The 18,484-nt window shown below is 39.9% G+C and overlaps 1 protein-coding gene across 2 annotated transcripts in view; it reads left to right on the forward strand.

Moving 5' to 3' along the window:
- Positions 1-18,484, forward strand: part of LOC126243961 (putative inorganic phosphate cotransporter) — a 212,832-nt gene that overhangs the window by 183,157 nt on the left and 11,191 nt on the right. For both annotated transcript variants that reach the window (XM_049948201.1, XM_049948202.1), the window contains one exon: positions 13,320-13,446. In XM_049948201.1, the coding sequence (XP_049804158.1) occupies positions 13,320-13,446 (127 nt within the window). The remainder of the gene's footprint in view (positions 1-13,319; positions 13,447-18,484) is intronic.

An 18,484-nucleotide genomic window follows, 5' to 3' on the forward strand; every position in this document is an offset into this window, starting at 1 on the left:
TGTTGGAACAGCAAGTTCCCTTGCCGGTCTAGGAATGGTAGAACGATGGGTTCGATGACGGTTTGGATGTACCGTGCACTATTCAGTGTCCCCTCGACGATCACCAGTGGTGTACGGCCAGTGTAGGCGATCGCTCCCCACACCATGATGCCGGGTGTTGGCCCTGTGTGCCTCGGTCGTATGCAGTCCTGATTGTGGCGCTCACCTGCACGGCGCCAAACACGCATACGACCATCATTGGCACCAAGGCAGAAGCGACTCTCATCGCTGAAGACGACACGTCTCCATTCGTCCCTCCATTCACGCCTGTCGCGACACCACTGGAGGCGGGCTGCACGATGTTGGGGCGTGAGCGGAAAACGGCCTAACGGTGTGCGGGACCATAGCCCAGCTTCATGGAGACGGTTGCGAATGGTCCTCGCCGATACCCCAGGAGCAACAGTGTCCCTAATTTGCTGGGAAGTGGCGGTGCGGTCCCCTACGGCACTGCGTAGGATCCTACGGTCTTGGCGTGCATCCGTGCGTCGCTGCGGTCCGGTCCCAGGTCGACGGGCACGTGCACCTTCCGCCGACCACTGGCGACAACATCGATGTACTGTGGAGACCTCACGCCCCACGTGTTGAGCAATTCGGCGGTACGTCCACCCGGCCTCCCGCATGCCCACTATACGCCCTCGCTCAAAGTCCGTCAACTGCACATACGGTTCACGTCCACGCTGTCGCGGCATGCTACCAGTGTTAAAGACTGTGATGGAGCTCCGTATGCCACGGCAAACTGGCTGACACTGACGGCGGCGGTGCACAAATGCTGCGCAGCTAGCGCCATTCGACGGCCAACACCGCGGGTCCTGGTGTGTCCGCTGTGCCGTGCGTGTGATCATTGCTTGTACAGCCCTCTCGCAGTGTCCGGAGCAAGTATGGTGGGTCTGACACACCGGTGTCAATGTGTTCTTTTTTCCATTTCCAGGAGTGTATATATTCCTTACTGTCGTTTCTTGTTAACAATATCAGCTTATTCCCAAGAATAAGCAGCTTCCACTCAGTTAATACTCAGCAGAAATCCAACCTGCATTTGGATCAGACTTCCTTAACTCTTGTGCAGAAAGGTGTGCAGTATACTGCTGCATCCACTTTCAATCAGCTGCCACAAGAATTCAAAAATCTTTTAGTAATCCATGCGCTTTCAAATTAAATCTGAAGAGTTTCCTCATGGGTCACTCCTTCTATTCTGTTGAGGAGTTCCTTGAAAAATTAAGCTGATTCTTATGTTGTATTGTTGATTGCATTTACTCAAACCTATGGCTTGACTTTTTTTCGGATTCATAAACATTTTATTTAATCTTTTATTACTTTATGTTGTAATTTCATGTACTGACATGTTCTGTGACATTGGAGATTTGCCCCTCAATTTGGTCCTACAGGGTGGGGGGGGGGGGGGAGGTAGTGGGAAGGAGAGAAGTAAAAAGTGTATGTGTGTGCGTGTGCATGTGTGTTTTGTTTATTTCTGACAAAGGCCTTGATGACCGAAAGGTAACTTTCTGAAAGTCTTTTTGTTGTACCTTTCTGTGACTCAGCACCTCTGCTATATGAGGAGTAGCAACTATACTTTTCATAATACTGAAAGGACCCATGATCACACAAACACCTAAAGTGGGCTTGAAATGTTGTGTGATGTGGTTGGTGTCTATGAGGGTACTTGTTTTGGAATAGCCATGCTTCCTCTTGATTGTTTCCATCTGCTTGGCCATGTGCAAACACCATCTCAGCTTGTTCTTGGACATGAATACCTGACCATTCTGCTGCATACAGCACACTGTATAAATCACAGTCTGCAGCACACAAGGAACACACAACATGTGGTCAGAGGAACTTCCATTCGTTGGTGCCCTCTACAATGGCAATGATGCAATTCTGGTCACATGTTCACAGGACATTTTGTCCTCCCTGGAGTTTGTTGGTTTTGTTAATCTTAACCCTTTATACATAAATGACATCCCATACTGATAAAGGAAAAATATTGTTCTTTGTTGATGATGCAAACAATAGTTGTCAGTCTCAACAAAGCTGGAACAATAAGAAGATCAACAAATGAAATATTCAAAAGTACAAGGTGTGGTGTGGGAGCTTCCTTATTTTTAAAAATTATAAAAGAAGAAATATTGGAGATATCAATTGAATTCTCTTTTTCTTTATAAAGAGGCACATTTAAAGTTTATTTCATTAGGTTTTGAAAATGATGGCCTCCATTGTGCCCAATGCACTTGGAGCATCAAATTCAGAAGTTTAGGTCCAATTTGTCCAGCATGTCTCTGTGTTGACAATAGTAGCATGAATATTGTTCTACTGCTCACACAGGGTCGGTGGATGATTGGTATACCCCAGCGAGTTAAGATAACCCCAAAAGAAACAAATCAGAGGGGGCTAAGTCTTGTGAGTGTGATGGCCACTGAAGAGCACCCTCAAAGAGATGAGATGGTTGGTAGAGTTTTCACGCAAGAGTGTCATTGGTATTCGTGCTGTGTGAGGTGTGGTGCCATCTTGTTGGAACCAGACATCAGCCACATCCATTTCTTCAAGTTTAGGAAGAAAAAACTCCTCAGTCATCTGGACATAATGCTCAGAAGTGACTGTAAGTGCCCTCTCATTCTCTTCAAAAAAGCATCGGCCAGTAATGTCAGTATTCAATAACACACACCAAACTGTCACATTCTTAATGTGGGGACTTCATGAAGTTTTTGCAGATTTCATGCCATTCTGGTATCCCATGTTTTGTTTATTCACACATCCAGACAAAGGAAATGTGCCTCGTCACTGAAGAACACGAGGACATTATGAGGCAGGCTTTTGATCAAGAGTTTATATGCATTTTTGCGAAACAATATAGTGTGGATTGAGTGTGTGAACCACTGCTGGTTTGTTTGGATGAAATTTCAGGTCTTCATGAAGAATTTGCTCAATGTGTGATCAGAAATTGAAAAAGTAGCTGCATGTTTGAAAGCAAATGACTTGGGGGAATTCAAAATTGCCAGCCTTATTTTCTTGATGTTTTCTGGTGTGCTGGTTGTTTTTGAAGGTACTGGTCTCTGTTTCTGCTCATCACCAGAATCCATAAATATGCCCACTCTGACCCCCAACCCTATAATTCCTGATTCAAGTAATTATTTAAATTCTGCCTCTGCTGATTTTTCATGACGTGAATTTCATTCTCCTTAACAGTAAACTGAGCAAACAGGGTGGAAAGTTCAGAAATGTCGACTGATCGAAAGAATTGGTACTTAGCTGGTAAAATTCTTCTTCATTGTTTCTCATGGTTCACATATAGGGGTCTTCTTTATCACTTTCCTGTGGAACATTGATAGAATATTTGGATTTGCAGGAGTTCATAGGTTTGTTCTTGTTGTATCAATTCTGATAAAACAAATGGACATGTTTCAGTTTTCACTGTGTTGATATGTTATTGAAATCATTTCATAAATTTTAAGTAACACTTTTTTTTGTGGTTCACAATTATAAAAAGATACTTTTGGGCATTGTTATTTAGATATAATGGGCAACAATCACCCAACATGTAGCCACACATAACTCCTCTCAGCAAACTAATCCCCAGCAGCTAACTTACTTTACCTGCTGACAGTCCATAGATTGTTAAATACAAAGATAACAACACATTTGTCTACGATTATTAAATTTCTCCATGCTTATATACCTCTCTGATATTTACATCCATCAAAATAATGGAAACAATTTTTTTTATCAGAGATGTTTACAAAATTTATGACAATTGAAAATGGGTATCACAAAACACATGATAAAACATATTGTATCAGAAATTACACTTGGTGCATAAAACAAGATGTAGTCATACCATTTTCATTCCACAAGTCCACCAGTCAGAATGTGAGCATGAGAATAACAACTAACAGGCTGATGTAAACATAAAGGGAACGGGTCTCACTAAAATTTTACACTTTATACAGTACAAAATAATCTGTTAAATGTAACTGGATGAATAAAAAAAAAACTACGCACCAAGTGGTGACAGAACACACACATAAAAGGAGATTATAATTAGGCAAGCTTTCAGGCAGAAGGTTTGAAGGGGAAGGAAGAGAGGTGAAGGAAATCAGCAACATTTGCACTATGTGTAATTGCTGATTTTGGTGGTGAAGGCATCAGAGAACTATCTTACATTGCATACTTCCTTGTAATATATTCCTTTCACGTAATCATGTTGTAAGGATAATATCTAGTTTTAATCCTCAAACTTCATTTAGGCAACTATTTTAAAAAAATAAACATACTTACAGCAGCTTGAAAATACTTTTATTGTCTTATGATGTGTTTTTGTGATGAATCTGGTATTATCTGAAAATAATAGTGCTGTTCATAAACATAACACTAGGAACAAAATGTGTCCATACTATAGATGAATTAACCACACGCAGAAAGGACCAAAGTATGCAGCAATAAAAATTACTGATCATTTCCCTTGTGAATCAAAGCTGCTGGCAGGTAATTAAAGTTTTAAAAACAAAGTGAAATTATTTATGCTTGACAACTCTTACCCCATTAATGAATTTATGAGTAGATCATATGTGTGTGGTTGGCATACTTTTATCAAATTTTATTGTATATCAAGATTAAAACAAAACATCCAGTTTTGTAAATGGCCATTATTCATAGAGATAAATTTTATTTGTTAACCTACTGACAAGTTCCACATGAATATGAGCCATGGAACATTGGAAGAAATTAATCCAAAATATAAACTGCACATAGTGTGGTGAAACAAAAGACTTGTGCCTAAGCCTAAATGCATTATAGCTGTCACACAGACTGTCTGTCTAACTAGCTGCCAAATAACAAAACTGACGGGAAACTTCAAAGTTCTGCTGGCAATTGATCACCATGGAAACTGATCATACTGATTTCAGGCTCTGATGCTTAGAAGCATCCAGGCCTGCTGTAACCATAGGTCTGCAAATATATGGCACTGTTCACATGTGTCACAAAACTCTTTGGGTCATGGCAGGAGAATATAAAATTGTCAGAATGCTTACTCCAATGTGCAGTTCTGTTGGAAGCCATTATTCTAGTCAAGGTGAAAGAATACTGAAAGGAGTATACTGAGGGAACACAATGAATTCTGAATGCTTGACATGCCAAGTTTTTTCTATCCTCACACATAATTACACAAAGTCTGGTTAAACAGACTATAACATGAACTTAGAATACCATCTGCTTACACCACTTTTTAGCTGTTATTGTTGTTGTTGAGGTTTTCCATCTGAAGTCGGGTTTGATGCAGCTTTCCATGTTACTCTATCCTGTGCAAGCCTCTTCATCACCAAATAACTACTGCAACTTACACCCTACTGTAACTGCTTATTGTAATCATCTCTTGGTCTCCCTGTACAATTTTTACTCCCCGCCCCCCCTGCTCACTTCCCTCCTGTACTAAATTGGTGATCCCATGACATCTCAGAATGTGTCTTATCAACCAATTCCTTCCTCTAGTCAGGTTGTGCAACAATTAATTTCTTTTTCTGTTCAGTATTTCCTCATTAGTTATGCAATCTACCAACTTAATCTTCAGCATTCCTTTGTAGCACCATATTTTAAAAGCTTCTATTCTGTTCTTGTCTAAACTTTTTCGTACATGTTTCACTTCCATATGGGCTACACCCCATACAAACACTTTCAAAAAATTCTTCTTAACATTTAAATCTGTATTCAATATTAACAAATTTATTTTCTTCAGAAACACTTTTCTGGTCATTACCTTCCCCATACTGTCTTACGATGACATGGCTGGTAGCATTACAGTTAACTGGCCGAGACACAACTACTGGCCATGCAATTACTTGATGTCCTACGCAACATCATAACTGAATTGCAAATCAAATGTCACATCACACACTATTCCTGGTTCATCTGTGCAAGTTTTGTGTGACATATCACAGAACTGCCTTAGACCCATGTCCCATTCATCATGCAGAAGGCTATTTTCAACTGACTGCATGGGCTGTCACATCTTGGTGTCCGCTTGCTAACTGTAATAGTCACAGACTATTTCAAATGGCCGAATGTCCAATGTGATTGTAATTACTGGACTCAAGCTTGTAGAGCCTACCAACACTCTTAAGACAGGCCAAAATGCTCGCAATTTGATACCCAAGACCACTTCCAGCATGTGCACCTAGACCTTGTCAGGCCCCTCAATGAGTCAGAAGGCTTCTGTTACATTATGTGGATATGGAGGCACAGGAGGTTGGAGAACAATGAACTATCCTGATGCAGATGCACTGCAGAAGAAAATCCCACTAGTATGTTGTTGCATGGCCCAGCTGGCCGGTTTCCATATGATGTCACAATTGGGTTCAGTGGAAATGTTCCTGTTTCGGCTGGCATGATAAACACTGATGGCATGCCACTGTTTCTGTCTCCAACAGTCTGATGACTAGTGTCTCATTGGTAGGAAAATGGGTTACACTCATTGCTGAAATCATTCAGAAGGTCATCAATCACTACCCATTGTTCATATACACAAGAATCATTGTTGCTACCAACAGTACGGTGCAGTACACATTTAACAGAAAATGTAGATCATTCCTGCTGATCTGGAGCACTAAATGAAACACTAAGAAACTGTCTTGAACTCGGTGTTCACCTAAACTGTAATTGGTTCCATTGTCAGCACACAGATGATGAGATGAAGTACACTGAGCAATCTGTAGTTGGTGTTGACATTCTTCAGAGGATCATGAATGTGGGGAAGGGTCCAGGTAAGAATGCCTGTGTGGAATAATGTAGGTAGCAAGTAGGGACAATGTACATTTATTGCTGATATCTCAGTACACATGGCAATTGTTGAGTTAGAAATGCTGGCCAAAGACAGCGCTGTAGCAGAGCTCTGCCATGCTAAACAAAAAGTTTGCCAAGGCAGTCAGTGATTGAGTCACTACAGGTTAATGAGTGATACCTGCTCCCCCTAGGAAAAAAATATTTTCACTTAATACAGAGTACCAAAAATTAGTTAATTAGTTGTCTGTGGTGAATTTAATATTAACTTTAAAAGTTGGATAGGAACTGTGATTGCTGGGTACAGATGTGAGCTGAGTTGGTGACCCTTCACTCACAGCTCCAGGCTGCTTTGGCTTCCATCACACAGCTTGAGGCTGCTGCCAAGGGCGTCACTGTGGGGGATTGAACGCAGGGATGCGAGGGATGTCGAGCAAGTCCCACGTGTCCTCTGACTGGTCCACTGCTATGGTCGCCCTGGGTCCTGCCTGCACTGAAGTTGACCCCTCACCCGTGGTCGAGTGGGAGATCATTCCAAAGTCTGGCAGGCAGCGAAAAACTTTTAGAGGGGCCGATCGTAGGGCCTCCCTGGTTCATTTGACAAACAGGTTTTTGGCGTTATCTGTGGCTGACGATGTTTCTGAGCCGGATGCAGTCATCCACCCTGTTCCAGAGGAAGCTTCTCAGCCTGCGAGGTCTGGGCATTCACAGAGGGTAGGTTTGCTGGTAGCTGGGAGCTCCAATGTTAGGCGCGTAATGGGGCCTCTTAGGAACATGGCTGCCAAGGAGAGGAAGGAAGCCGGCGTGCACTCCATGTGCATTCTGGGAGGAGTCATTGCAGATGTGGAAAGGGTGCTTCCGGTTGCCATGAAGAGTACAGGGTGCAGCCAACTGCAGATGGTGGATCATGTCGGTACCAATCACATGTGTCGCTTTGGATTGGAGCAGATTCTGACTGGTTTCGGGCGTCTAGCAGAAATGGTAAAGACTGCCAGTCTTGCTTCTGAGATTAAGGTGGAGCTCACCATCTGCATCATTGTTGATAGAACCGACTGTGGACCTTTGGTGCAGAGCCGAGTGGGGGGTCTGAATCAGAGACTCAGGCAGTTCTGTGATCATGTAGGCTTCAGATTCCTTGACTTAGCCATCGGGTGGTGGATTTCCAGGTTCCGCTTAATAGGTCAGGAGTCCACTACACACAGGAGGTGGCTACATGGGTAGCAGGGGCTGTGTGGAAGGGAATGGGTGGTTTTTTAGGTTAGAGGGTCTCAGGGAACCACAGAAGGGATGTCTGTCTAAAAGTGGGCAGGTAAAACACAGTAAGGTAGTTGTAGAAATGGTTAGTATTGTAGTTGTAAATTGTCATAGCTGTGTTGGGAAAGAACCAGAGCTCCAAGCCCTAATAGAAACCACTGAAGCTCAAATAGTTGTAGGTACAGAGAGCTGGCTAAAGCCAGAAATAAGTTCAACCAAAATTTTTTCAAACAATCTAACATTGTTCAGAATGATCTAATGGTGTTCAGAAAGGATCGAGTATTTATTTCTGTCAGAGGTAGCTTGCCTTGTAGCGGAATTGAAGTAGATAGTTCGTGTGAAATAGTATGGGTAGAGGTTATACCTGACAATCGGACTAAACTATTAATTGAACCCCCCCGACTCAGAAGATATAGTTGCTGAACAGTTCAAAGAAAACTTGAGTCTCATTTCAATAAGTACCCCGCTCATACAATTATAGTCGGTGGTGACTTTAATCTACCCTCGATATGCTGGAAAAATTATACATTTAAAGCCGGCGGCAGGCATAAAACGTCATCCAAAATTGTACTGAATGCTTTCTCAGAAAATTATTTTGAACAATTAGTTCATGAGCCCACTCAAAGCGTAAATGGTTGCAGCATACTTGACCTTTTAGCAACAAAAAATCCTGGCCAAATAGTGAGTATTGTGACAAATACAGGGATTAGCGACCACCAGGCAGTTGCTCCTAGGCTCAATACTGTAACACATACAATCATCAAAAAGAAATGCAAAGTATATCTATTTAAAAAAGCTGACAAAAATGCTCTTAATGCCAGTCTTCACTCTTTCCGATCTGATCATGTAAGTGTAGAAAAGTTGTGGAATGTTTTCAAAGAGATAGTATCGACAGCAATTGAGAGATATATACCACATAAATTAATAAGTGATGATACTGATCCCCCATGGTACACAAAACAGGTCAGATCGTTGTTGCAGAAGCAACGAAAAAAGCATGCCAAATTTAAAAGAACACAAAATCCCCAAGATTGGTAAAGTTTTACAGAAGTTAGAAATATGGCACATACTTTAGTGCGAGATGCTTTTAATAATTTCCACAAAGAAATTCTGTCACGAAATCTGGCAGAAAATCCAAAGAGATTCTGGTCATACATAAAACACACCAGTGGCAAGACGCAATCAATACCTTCACTGCGCGATAACAACGGTGAAGTCACTGATGACAGTGCGACTAAAGCAGAGTTATTGAACATGGTTTTCCGAAAGTCCTTCACCAAAGAAGATGAAGTAAATATTCCTGAATTTCAATCAAGAACAACTGCCAAGATGAGAAACATAGAAGTAGATATCCTCGGAGTAACAAACCAGCTTAAATCACTTAATAAAGGCAAGGCCTCCGGTCCAGATTGTATACCAGTCAGGTTCCTCTCAGAGTATGCTGATAAAATAGCTCCATATTTAGCACTTATATACAACCACTCGCTCACAGAAAGATCTGTTCCTAAAGACTGGAAAATTGCTCAAGTCACACCAGTACCCAAAAAGGGAAGTAGGAGTAGTCCGCTGAATTACAAGCCTATATCACTAATGTCGATTTGCAGTAGGGTTTTGGAACATATGCTGTATTTGAACATTATGAAGTACCTCGAAGAAAATGATTTATTGACACATAGTCAGCGCGGTTTCAGAAAATATCGTTCTTGTGAAACACAACTAGCTCTTTATACTCATGAAGTAATAAGTGCTATCAACAGGGGATGTCAACTTCATTCCATATTTTTAGATTTCCAGAAGGCTATCAACACCGTTCCTCACAAGCATGTGCATGCCTATGGAGTATCGCCTCAGTTGTGCGACTGGATTCGTGATTTCCTGTCAGAAAGATCACAGTTCGTAGTAATAGACGAAAAGTCATCAAGTAAAACAGAAGTAATATCTGGCATTCCCCAAGGAAGTGTTATAGGCCCTCTATTGTTCCTGATCAATATTAATGACATAGGAGACAATCTAAGTAGCCGTCTTAGATTGTTTGCAAATGATGCTGTCATTTACCATCTTGTAAAGTCATCAGATGATCAAAACGACTAGCAAAATGATTTAGATAAGATATCTGTGTGGTGCGACAAGTGGCAATTGACCCTGAATAAGGAAAAGTGTGAAGTTATTCACATGAGTACTAAAAGAAATCAGCTAAATTTCGATTACGCAATAAGTCGCACAAATCTGAAGGCTGTAAATTCAACTAAATACTTAGTGATTACAATTACAAATAATCTAAATTGGCACAATCACATGGATAATATTGTGGGTAGAGCAAACCAAAGACTGCAATTCATTGGCAGAACACTTAGAAGGTGCAACAGATCTACTAAAGAGACTGCTTACACCACACTTGTCCGCCCTATTCTGGAGTATTGCTGTGCAGTGTGGGATCTCCATCAGGTGGGACTGACGGATGACATTGAAAAAGTACAAAGAATGGCAGCTCGTTTTGTATTGTCGCAAAATAGGGGAGATAGTGTCACAGACATGATTCGTGAATTGGAGAGGCAATAATTAAAACAAAGGCATTTTTCGTTGCGACGGGATCTTCTCATGAAATTTCAATCACCAGTTTTCTCCTCCAATTGTGAAAACATTCTGTTGGCACCCGCCCTCATTGGGAGAAATGATCATCCGATAAAATAAGAGAAATCAGGGTTCACACAGAAAAATTTAAGTGCTCATTTTTCCAGCGTGCCGTTCGAGAGTGGAATGGTAGAGAGACAGCTTCAAGGTGGTTCATTGAACCCTCTGCCAGGCACTTTATTGTAAATATCAGAGTTATCACATAGATGTAGATGAAAAGTGATTATACAAGGAAAAGAATGTTGGAAAGTCTAAATTCATATCATCTGGTGTAGACTGTATTCTTTGCAACCAGAGTATAGAGAAACAGTAGCTTAACTACAGATAACATTTTTATTCAGTCTTCATTACTAGAGGGCCATTCTGTTAGTAAAAGCATGAATGGCCTTTCAGACCTTATGTACAAATTTTAACCCTAAAAGGAATTTGTGCACACAAACATGTTAAATATAATTACATACATATTTAAGAATGTCAGTTCAGTGGCAACACATACTTTTTCAACTACATTAAAAAAAGTGTGTCAGGTTGTTTATAGTGCTGATAACATAGGTGATTAATATAATGCTTTCCTCAACACATTTCTCATGCCCTTTGAAAGCTGCTTTACAGCAGATAATTTAAAACAAGGTACTAAAATTAACAGATAACCTGGGTGGCTAGCTAAAGGGAAAAGGATATCATGTGTTACAAAGGGGGAATCATATTAAAATGTTAAGAAATAGCCACAATTGAGGTGCAGTAGCTCATTATAAACAGCACAGTAAGAAATATGTCATTAGGAAAGAAAATGCATGTTGTATGCAAATAGAATAGCTAACTCTCAGGATAAAATTGAAACAGTATGGTCACTAGTGAAAGAAGTGTTGGCCAACTGAACAAGCTCAAGGACAGAAGGGCAGTATATAATACAAATGTTTTTCTTACTGACAAAACAAGTATACAGTATTTAACAATCACTTTCTGAATGTAGCAAGGGAATTACATTAAAACTTAATTTCTATGAATTAAATAAAGACTTAATTTATGCAGGGAATTTTATATTTCTCATAAAAAATGGCATAGAAACCGCTACCTGAAGTACTCCTCTGAGGTACTTGCATTGGAAAGACTGAGTCAATAATCAACTCGCTGGAAACTAAGGACTCTTGTGGATATGATAGGGTACCTAGCAGGAGGCTAAAGCACTGTGATGCATATTTTAACCCCTTTACTTAGACACATCTGTAATTTTTCATTTAAGAATGGCAGTTTCCTGAACGATTAAAGTGTCCTGTAGTGAAAGTGCTTTTTAAAAACTGTGGAATGGATAATGTAGATGATTTTAGACCTTTTTCTATGCTATCAGTGTTTGCAAAAGCAATTAAAAAGGCTTCACATGTAAGAATAATTGATCCTTTCAGTTCACACAATTTGCTGTCAAATGTACAATTTAGTTTTGGTAGTGGTTTAACACCTAAAAATGGTACATTCTGTTTTCTCTGTGGGGCACTGGATGGATTAAACAAAATGTTGTTAGGGGGTAGGCAGCTTATTTGATTTAACTAAGGCTTTTAACTGTGTTGATCACAAACTATACTGCAGAAATTGGACCATTGTGGAATAAGAGGAGCGGTTTAGAACTGGTTCCTCTGATACTTTAAGAACAGGTGGCAAAAGGCCATTCTCCACAGTGATGTGAATGACTGTGAGGTGGCATCTGATTGAGGTGTGGTTAAATTGGTTGGTTGCAGTGGAGGGGTGGGAGGGAGGGAGGGGGGGAGGGGGTGCCTCCTCAGGGTCAGTCTTGGCACCATTACTGTTTCTTATACATACAAGGTGCAACTGAGAAGTTCAGTGAATGGTTGCAGAAAATAAAGAAAACAAGAGTTACAAACAAAATACCTTTCCTGGCCTTCAATGTAATCACCGTTAGCTAAAACACACTTCTGAAATCAGTTGTAAAACTGCGAATGCTTCAAGTGGAATCACTTGAGTGGGAGAGAGAGAGAGAGAGAGAGAGAGAGAGAGAGAGAGAGAGAGAGAGAGATGGAATAACGAGAACACAAAAGTTTCATCATTCTTTGCAAATAATTAACACACAAAACTGCTTCTAAATTATGTATTACAAAAATGCATGTGAGAATGTATTATACAATACAGTTGTTCCATTGTATAATTATCTAGAAGTGATTTATCCATATTATTGTACTAAATGATCAAAAATGAATATATTATTATTATTGTTATTATTATAGTGTTAAACCCAATCTTCATGTTGAGAGAGCTTTCTCTTTTTTAATTGAAAGAAAACTGGACAAATTAACAGTGAACTAGTAAACCAGAGAGAAACTAAATAATGTTTTCACAGCTAAGTGTTTGATGTGTATGAAAAAGAAAATGATGATATAAATTATTATGCAGTTGCATTGTTAATGTGTACTTTGATATTTTTCACATTCTTTTTCATTTTGATCCTTGTATTGGAGTCAGCAAAACAGGACAAATGAATATTCCACAGCTTTGAAGATTCTCTTCATTGTAGGATCTACAAAACAAGATGACTGAATGAATAAATCAATGTAGTTATATGTAGACTTTAAACTCCTGTCTATCTGATGATTATTACTTTATTTTATTTTTGTTTCATACAGAGCACCAGAGAAAAGTGGCAACTTGTTTTCTATATTTCTTCGGGTATATATCTTTTTGGAAACACACTTTTTGTTATCTTTGGAAGTGCAGTAGTGCAGCCTTGGAATGAGCCAAAGAAAAGTAAAGGTAGGAAAATAATTTCTGCATTTATATTTGTATTAATTTTGATATTATAAAGTACAGTGTTAACATGTCATGAAAGGATATTTGCTTGTTTTATGAACGTTTTCAGCTTCAGTGTAGAAACACATTTAAGAACACTTTTTCTCTGAACAACAGGTGTCACAACTGACTTCATTTTATCAGTAATTTCTTACAGCTGAATCAAACAGTGGAAAGTCCATGATGGAATAACATCAATATTATGAAACCAATAGATTGCTACTCACCACATAAAGGAGGTTTTTAGTCTAATGGCTTGAATACAGAATCCAGTCATTCAATTTCTGTTTTACTTTAGTGTCATTTTCATCCCACATTAAATCATCATCTGCAAAGGCATGAGCCTAAAATTGTGATAGAGTGATGAATAAAATTATGAAAATTCCTTCCTGTGCACCCTGCTTAGTCTCAAACCACAATGGAAAAACAAGCACCTATTTGTGAATAAGTTTGCCAGTGTTCATACAATCATCTGTATATATTAATTAATTGAAACACACATAACAAGTCTTTTCTCAAGGTATTCTCAAGTTTTCTGCTTCTGTATACTGTCATGATCCTCATCAATATCTAAGAAAGCGAAAGTGACATATTTTCCTTTTTACTCGTGCTTCTCCATAATTGTTCTTGCAGACAATACTGAACCACATTGTTCTCTTTTCTGTACAGCCACACAGATCTTTTTCAAACTATAGTTCAGTAATGGTTCTAGTTTCTGGAGCATATTCTGAGATACTCAGAAAACTTCAAGTGACTGTTGGTTGAGGAGATATTTTAGGCACTGAATGAAAGTTTTTGTTTTGCCTTTAACACTGATGTTACACAGAAAACGAGTTACGGACACTGGCTGCAAGCAGGCATTGATTTAAATTTGAGCCAGATGGGGATTCAAACCCAAGTCTCCTGGTTATTAGACAGATGCACTGCTACCCTAGAACACCTCCCATCAGCCCAAATTCCCTACCTATCCACTCACTACTGATGTAGTGCAACTTGCCCATTGGTGGTTGCTGGGTCAAAGTGGTGTTTATTCTTTCGGATGCCTTCCTGTGTACCCTGCTTAGTCTCAAACCACAATGGAAAAACAAGCACCTCTTTGTGAATAAGTCTGCCAGTGTTCATACAATCATCTGTATATATTAATTAATTAAAACACACATAACAAGTCTTTTATCAAGGTATTCTCAGATTTTCTGCTTCTGTATACTGTCATGACCCTCACCAATATTTAAGAAAGTGAGAATGGACAGTATCGATATTTCATAAATAGTGATGATAATTGATCACCCCTATTATGTCCAACATAGTTGATACATGGAATCTAAACTGGAAAAATGTTTATTGCCATCATTAGTTGAATGCCCCCCCTCCCCATGAACCATGGACCTTTCCGTTGGTGGGGAGGTTTGTATGCCTCAGTGATACAGATGGCCGTACCGTAGGTGCAACCACAACCGAGGGGTACCTGTTGAGAGGCCAGACAAACATGTGGTTCCTGAAGAGGGGCAGCAGCCTTTTCAGTAGTTGCAGGGGCAACAGTCTGGATGATTGACTGATCTGGCCTTGTAACACTAACCAAAACGGCCTTGCTGTGCTGGTGTTGCGAAGGGCTGAAAGCAAGGGGAAACTACAGCCATAATTTTTCCTGAGGGCATGCAGCTTTACTGTATGGTTAAATGATGATGGCGTCCTCTTGGGTAAAATATTCCAGAGGTAAAATAGTCCCCCATTCAGATCTCCGGGCAGGGACTACTCAAGAGGACGTCGTTATCAGGAGAAAGAAAACTGGCGTTCTACGGATCGGAGCGTGGAATGTCAGAGCCCTTAATTGGGCAGGTAGGTTAGAAAATTTAAAAATGGAAATGGACAGGTTAAAGTTAGATACAGTGGGAATTAGTGAAGTTCGGTGTCAGGAGGAACAAGACTTTTGGTCAGGTGAATACAGGGTTATAAATACAAAATCAAATAGGGGTAATGCAGGAGTAGGTTTAATAATGAGTAAAAAAATAGGAGTGCAGGTACGCTACTAAAAACAGGATAGTGAACGCATTATTGTGTCCAAGATAGACACGAAGCCCACGCCTACTACAGTACTAAAAGTTTATATGCCAACTAGCTCTGTAAATAATGAAGAAATTGATGAAATGAATGATGAGATCAAAGAAGTAATTCAGGTAGTGAAGGGAGACGAAAATTTAATAGTCGTGGGTGACTGGAATTCGAGAGTAGGAAAAGGGAGAGAAGAAAACATAGTAGGTGAATATGGATTGGGGATAAGAAATGAAAGAGGAATCGTCTGGTAGAATTTTGCACAGAGCATAACTTAATCATAGCTAACACTTGGTTCAAGAATCATAAAAGAAGGTTGTATACATGGAAGAATCCTGGAGATACTAGAAGGTATCAGATAGATTATATAATGGTAAGAAGGAGATTTAGGAACCAGGTTTTAAATTGTAAGACATTTCCAGGGGCAGATGTGGACTCTGACCACAATCTATTGATTATGAACTGTAGATTAAAACTGAAGAAACTGCAAAAAGGTGCTAATTTAAGGAGATGGGACCTGGATAAACTGACTAAACCAGAGGTTGTACAGAGTTTCAGGGAGAGCATAAGGGAATTGACATGAATGGGGGAAAGAAATACAGTAGAAGAAGAATGGGTAGCTCTGAGAGATGAAGTAGTGATGGCAGCAGAGGATCAAGTAGGTAAAAAGACAAGGGCTAGTAGAAATCCTTGGGTAACAGAAGAAATATTGAACTAAATTGATGAAAGGAGAAAATATAAAATGTGGTAAATGAAGCAGGCAAATAGGAATACAAACGTCTCAAAAATGAGACTGACAGGAAGTGCAAAATGGCTAAGCAGGGATGGCTAGAGGACAAATGTAAGGATGTAGAGGCGTATCTCACTACGGGTAAGATAGATACTGCCTACTGGAAAATTAAAGAGACCTTTGGAGAAAATAGAAACACCTGTATGAATATCAAGAGCTCAGATGGAAAACCAGTTCTAAGCAAAGAAGGGAAAGCAGAAAGGTGGAAGGAGTATATAGAGGGTCTATACAAGGGCAGTGTACTTGAGGACAATATTATGGAAATGGAACAGGATGTAGATGAGGATGAAATGGGAAATAGGATACTGTATGAAGAGTTTGACAAAGCGATGAAAGACCTGAGTCAAAACAAGGCCCCAGGAGTAGACAACATTCCTTTAGAACTACTGACGGCCTTGGGAGAGCCAGTCCTGACAAAACTCTACCATCTGGCGAGCAAGATGTATGAGACAGGCAAAATACCCTCAGACTTCAAGAAGAATATAATAATTCCAATCCAAAAGGAAGCAGGTGTTGACAGATATGAAAATTACCGAACTATCAGTTTAATAAGTCACAGCTGCAAAATACTAACGTGAATTCTTTACAGACGATTGGAAAAACTGGTAGAAGCTGACCTCTGGGAAGATCAGTTTGGATTCCGTAGAAATATTGGAACACGTTAGGCAATACTGACCCTACGACTTATCTTAGAAGAAAGATTAAGGAAAGGCGAACCTATGTTTCTAGCATTTGTAGACGTAGAGAAAGCTTTTGACAATGTTGACTGGAATACTCTCTTTCAAATTCTAAAGGTGGCAGGGGTAAAATACAGGGAGCGAAAGGCTAATTACAATTTGTACAGAAACCAGATGGTAGTTATAAGAGTCGAGGGGCATGAAAGGGAAGCAGCGGTTGGGAAGGGAGTGAGACAGGGTCGTAGCCTCTCCCCGATGTTATTTGATCTGTATATTGAGTAAGCAGTAAAGGAAACAAAAGAAAAATTCAGAGTAGGTATTAAAATCCATGGAGAAGAAATAAAAACTTTGAGGTTCGCCAATGACATTGTAATTCTGTCAGAGACAGCAAAGGACTAGGAAGAGCAGTTGAGTGGAATGGACAGTGTCTTGAAAGGAGGATATAAGATGAACATCAACAAAATCAAAAAGAGGATAATGGAATGTAGTTGAATTAAGTCAGGTGATGCTGCGGGAATTAGATTAGGAAATGAGAGACTTAAAGTAGTAAAGGAGTTTTGCTATTTGGGGAGCAAAATAACTGATGGTGTTCGAGATAGAGAGGATATAAAATGTAGACTGGCAATGGCAAGGAAAGCGTTTCTGAAGGAGAGAAATTTGTTAACATTGAGTATAGAGTAAGTGTCAGGAAGTCATTTCTGAAAGTATTTGTATGGAGTGTAGCCATGTATGGAAGTGAAACGTGGACGATAAATAGTTTGGACAAGAAGAGAATAGAAGCTTTCAAAATGTGGTGCTACAGAAGAATGCCGAAGATTAGATGGGTAGATCACATAACTAATGAGGAGGTATTGAATACGATTGAGGAGAAGAGGAGCTCGTGGCACAACTTGACAAGAAGAAGGGACCAGTTGGTAGGACATGTTCTGAGGCATCAAGGGATCACAAATTTAGAATTGGAGGGCAGCGTGGAGGGTAAAAATTGTAGAGGGAGACCGAGAGATGAATACACTAAGCAGATTCAGAAGGATGTAGGTTGCAGTAAGTACTGTGAGATGAAGAAGCTTGCACAGGATAGAGTAGCATGGGGAGCTGCATCAAACCAGTCTCAGGACTGAAGACCACAGCAACAACAACAACAACAACATGTTGAATGTGCACAGTTCTGAGTGTTTAGCTAAATATTAACAACAACACAAAAAATGCTTCGTGAAGAGTCTTCCACAACTAATCAATTAACACCATAGAAATTAAATACTCCTTCAGGAAAGTTACTGTGGCATGAAGAGCTGTTCTTGAACACTGTAGTAAGCAGTTCGGTCTTACAAAATGTCAACAATTGGAAGACAAATAATCAAGCCCTTTACTGCATGATATAACTGGCAGCACACTCTTCTTGAACGTCAGTCTGCGCAGAGCATGAGTAATGGAAAAGTTAGTGGTTGTAGCTACCATCATCAAAATGATGACAGAGTCCAGATGCACT

Source organism: Schistocerca nitens, chromosome 1 (assembly GCF_023898315.1).
Source record: "Schistocerca nitens isolate TAMUIC-IGC-003100 chromosome 1, iqSchNite1.1, whole genome shotgun sequence".
Classification (NCBI taxonomy): Eukaryota; Metazoa; Arthropoda; class Insecta; order Orthoptera; family Acrididae; genus Schistocerca; species Schistocerca nitens.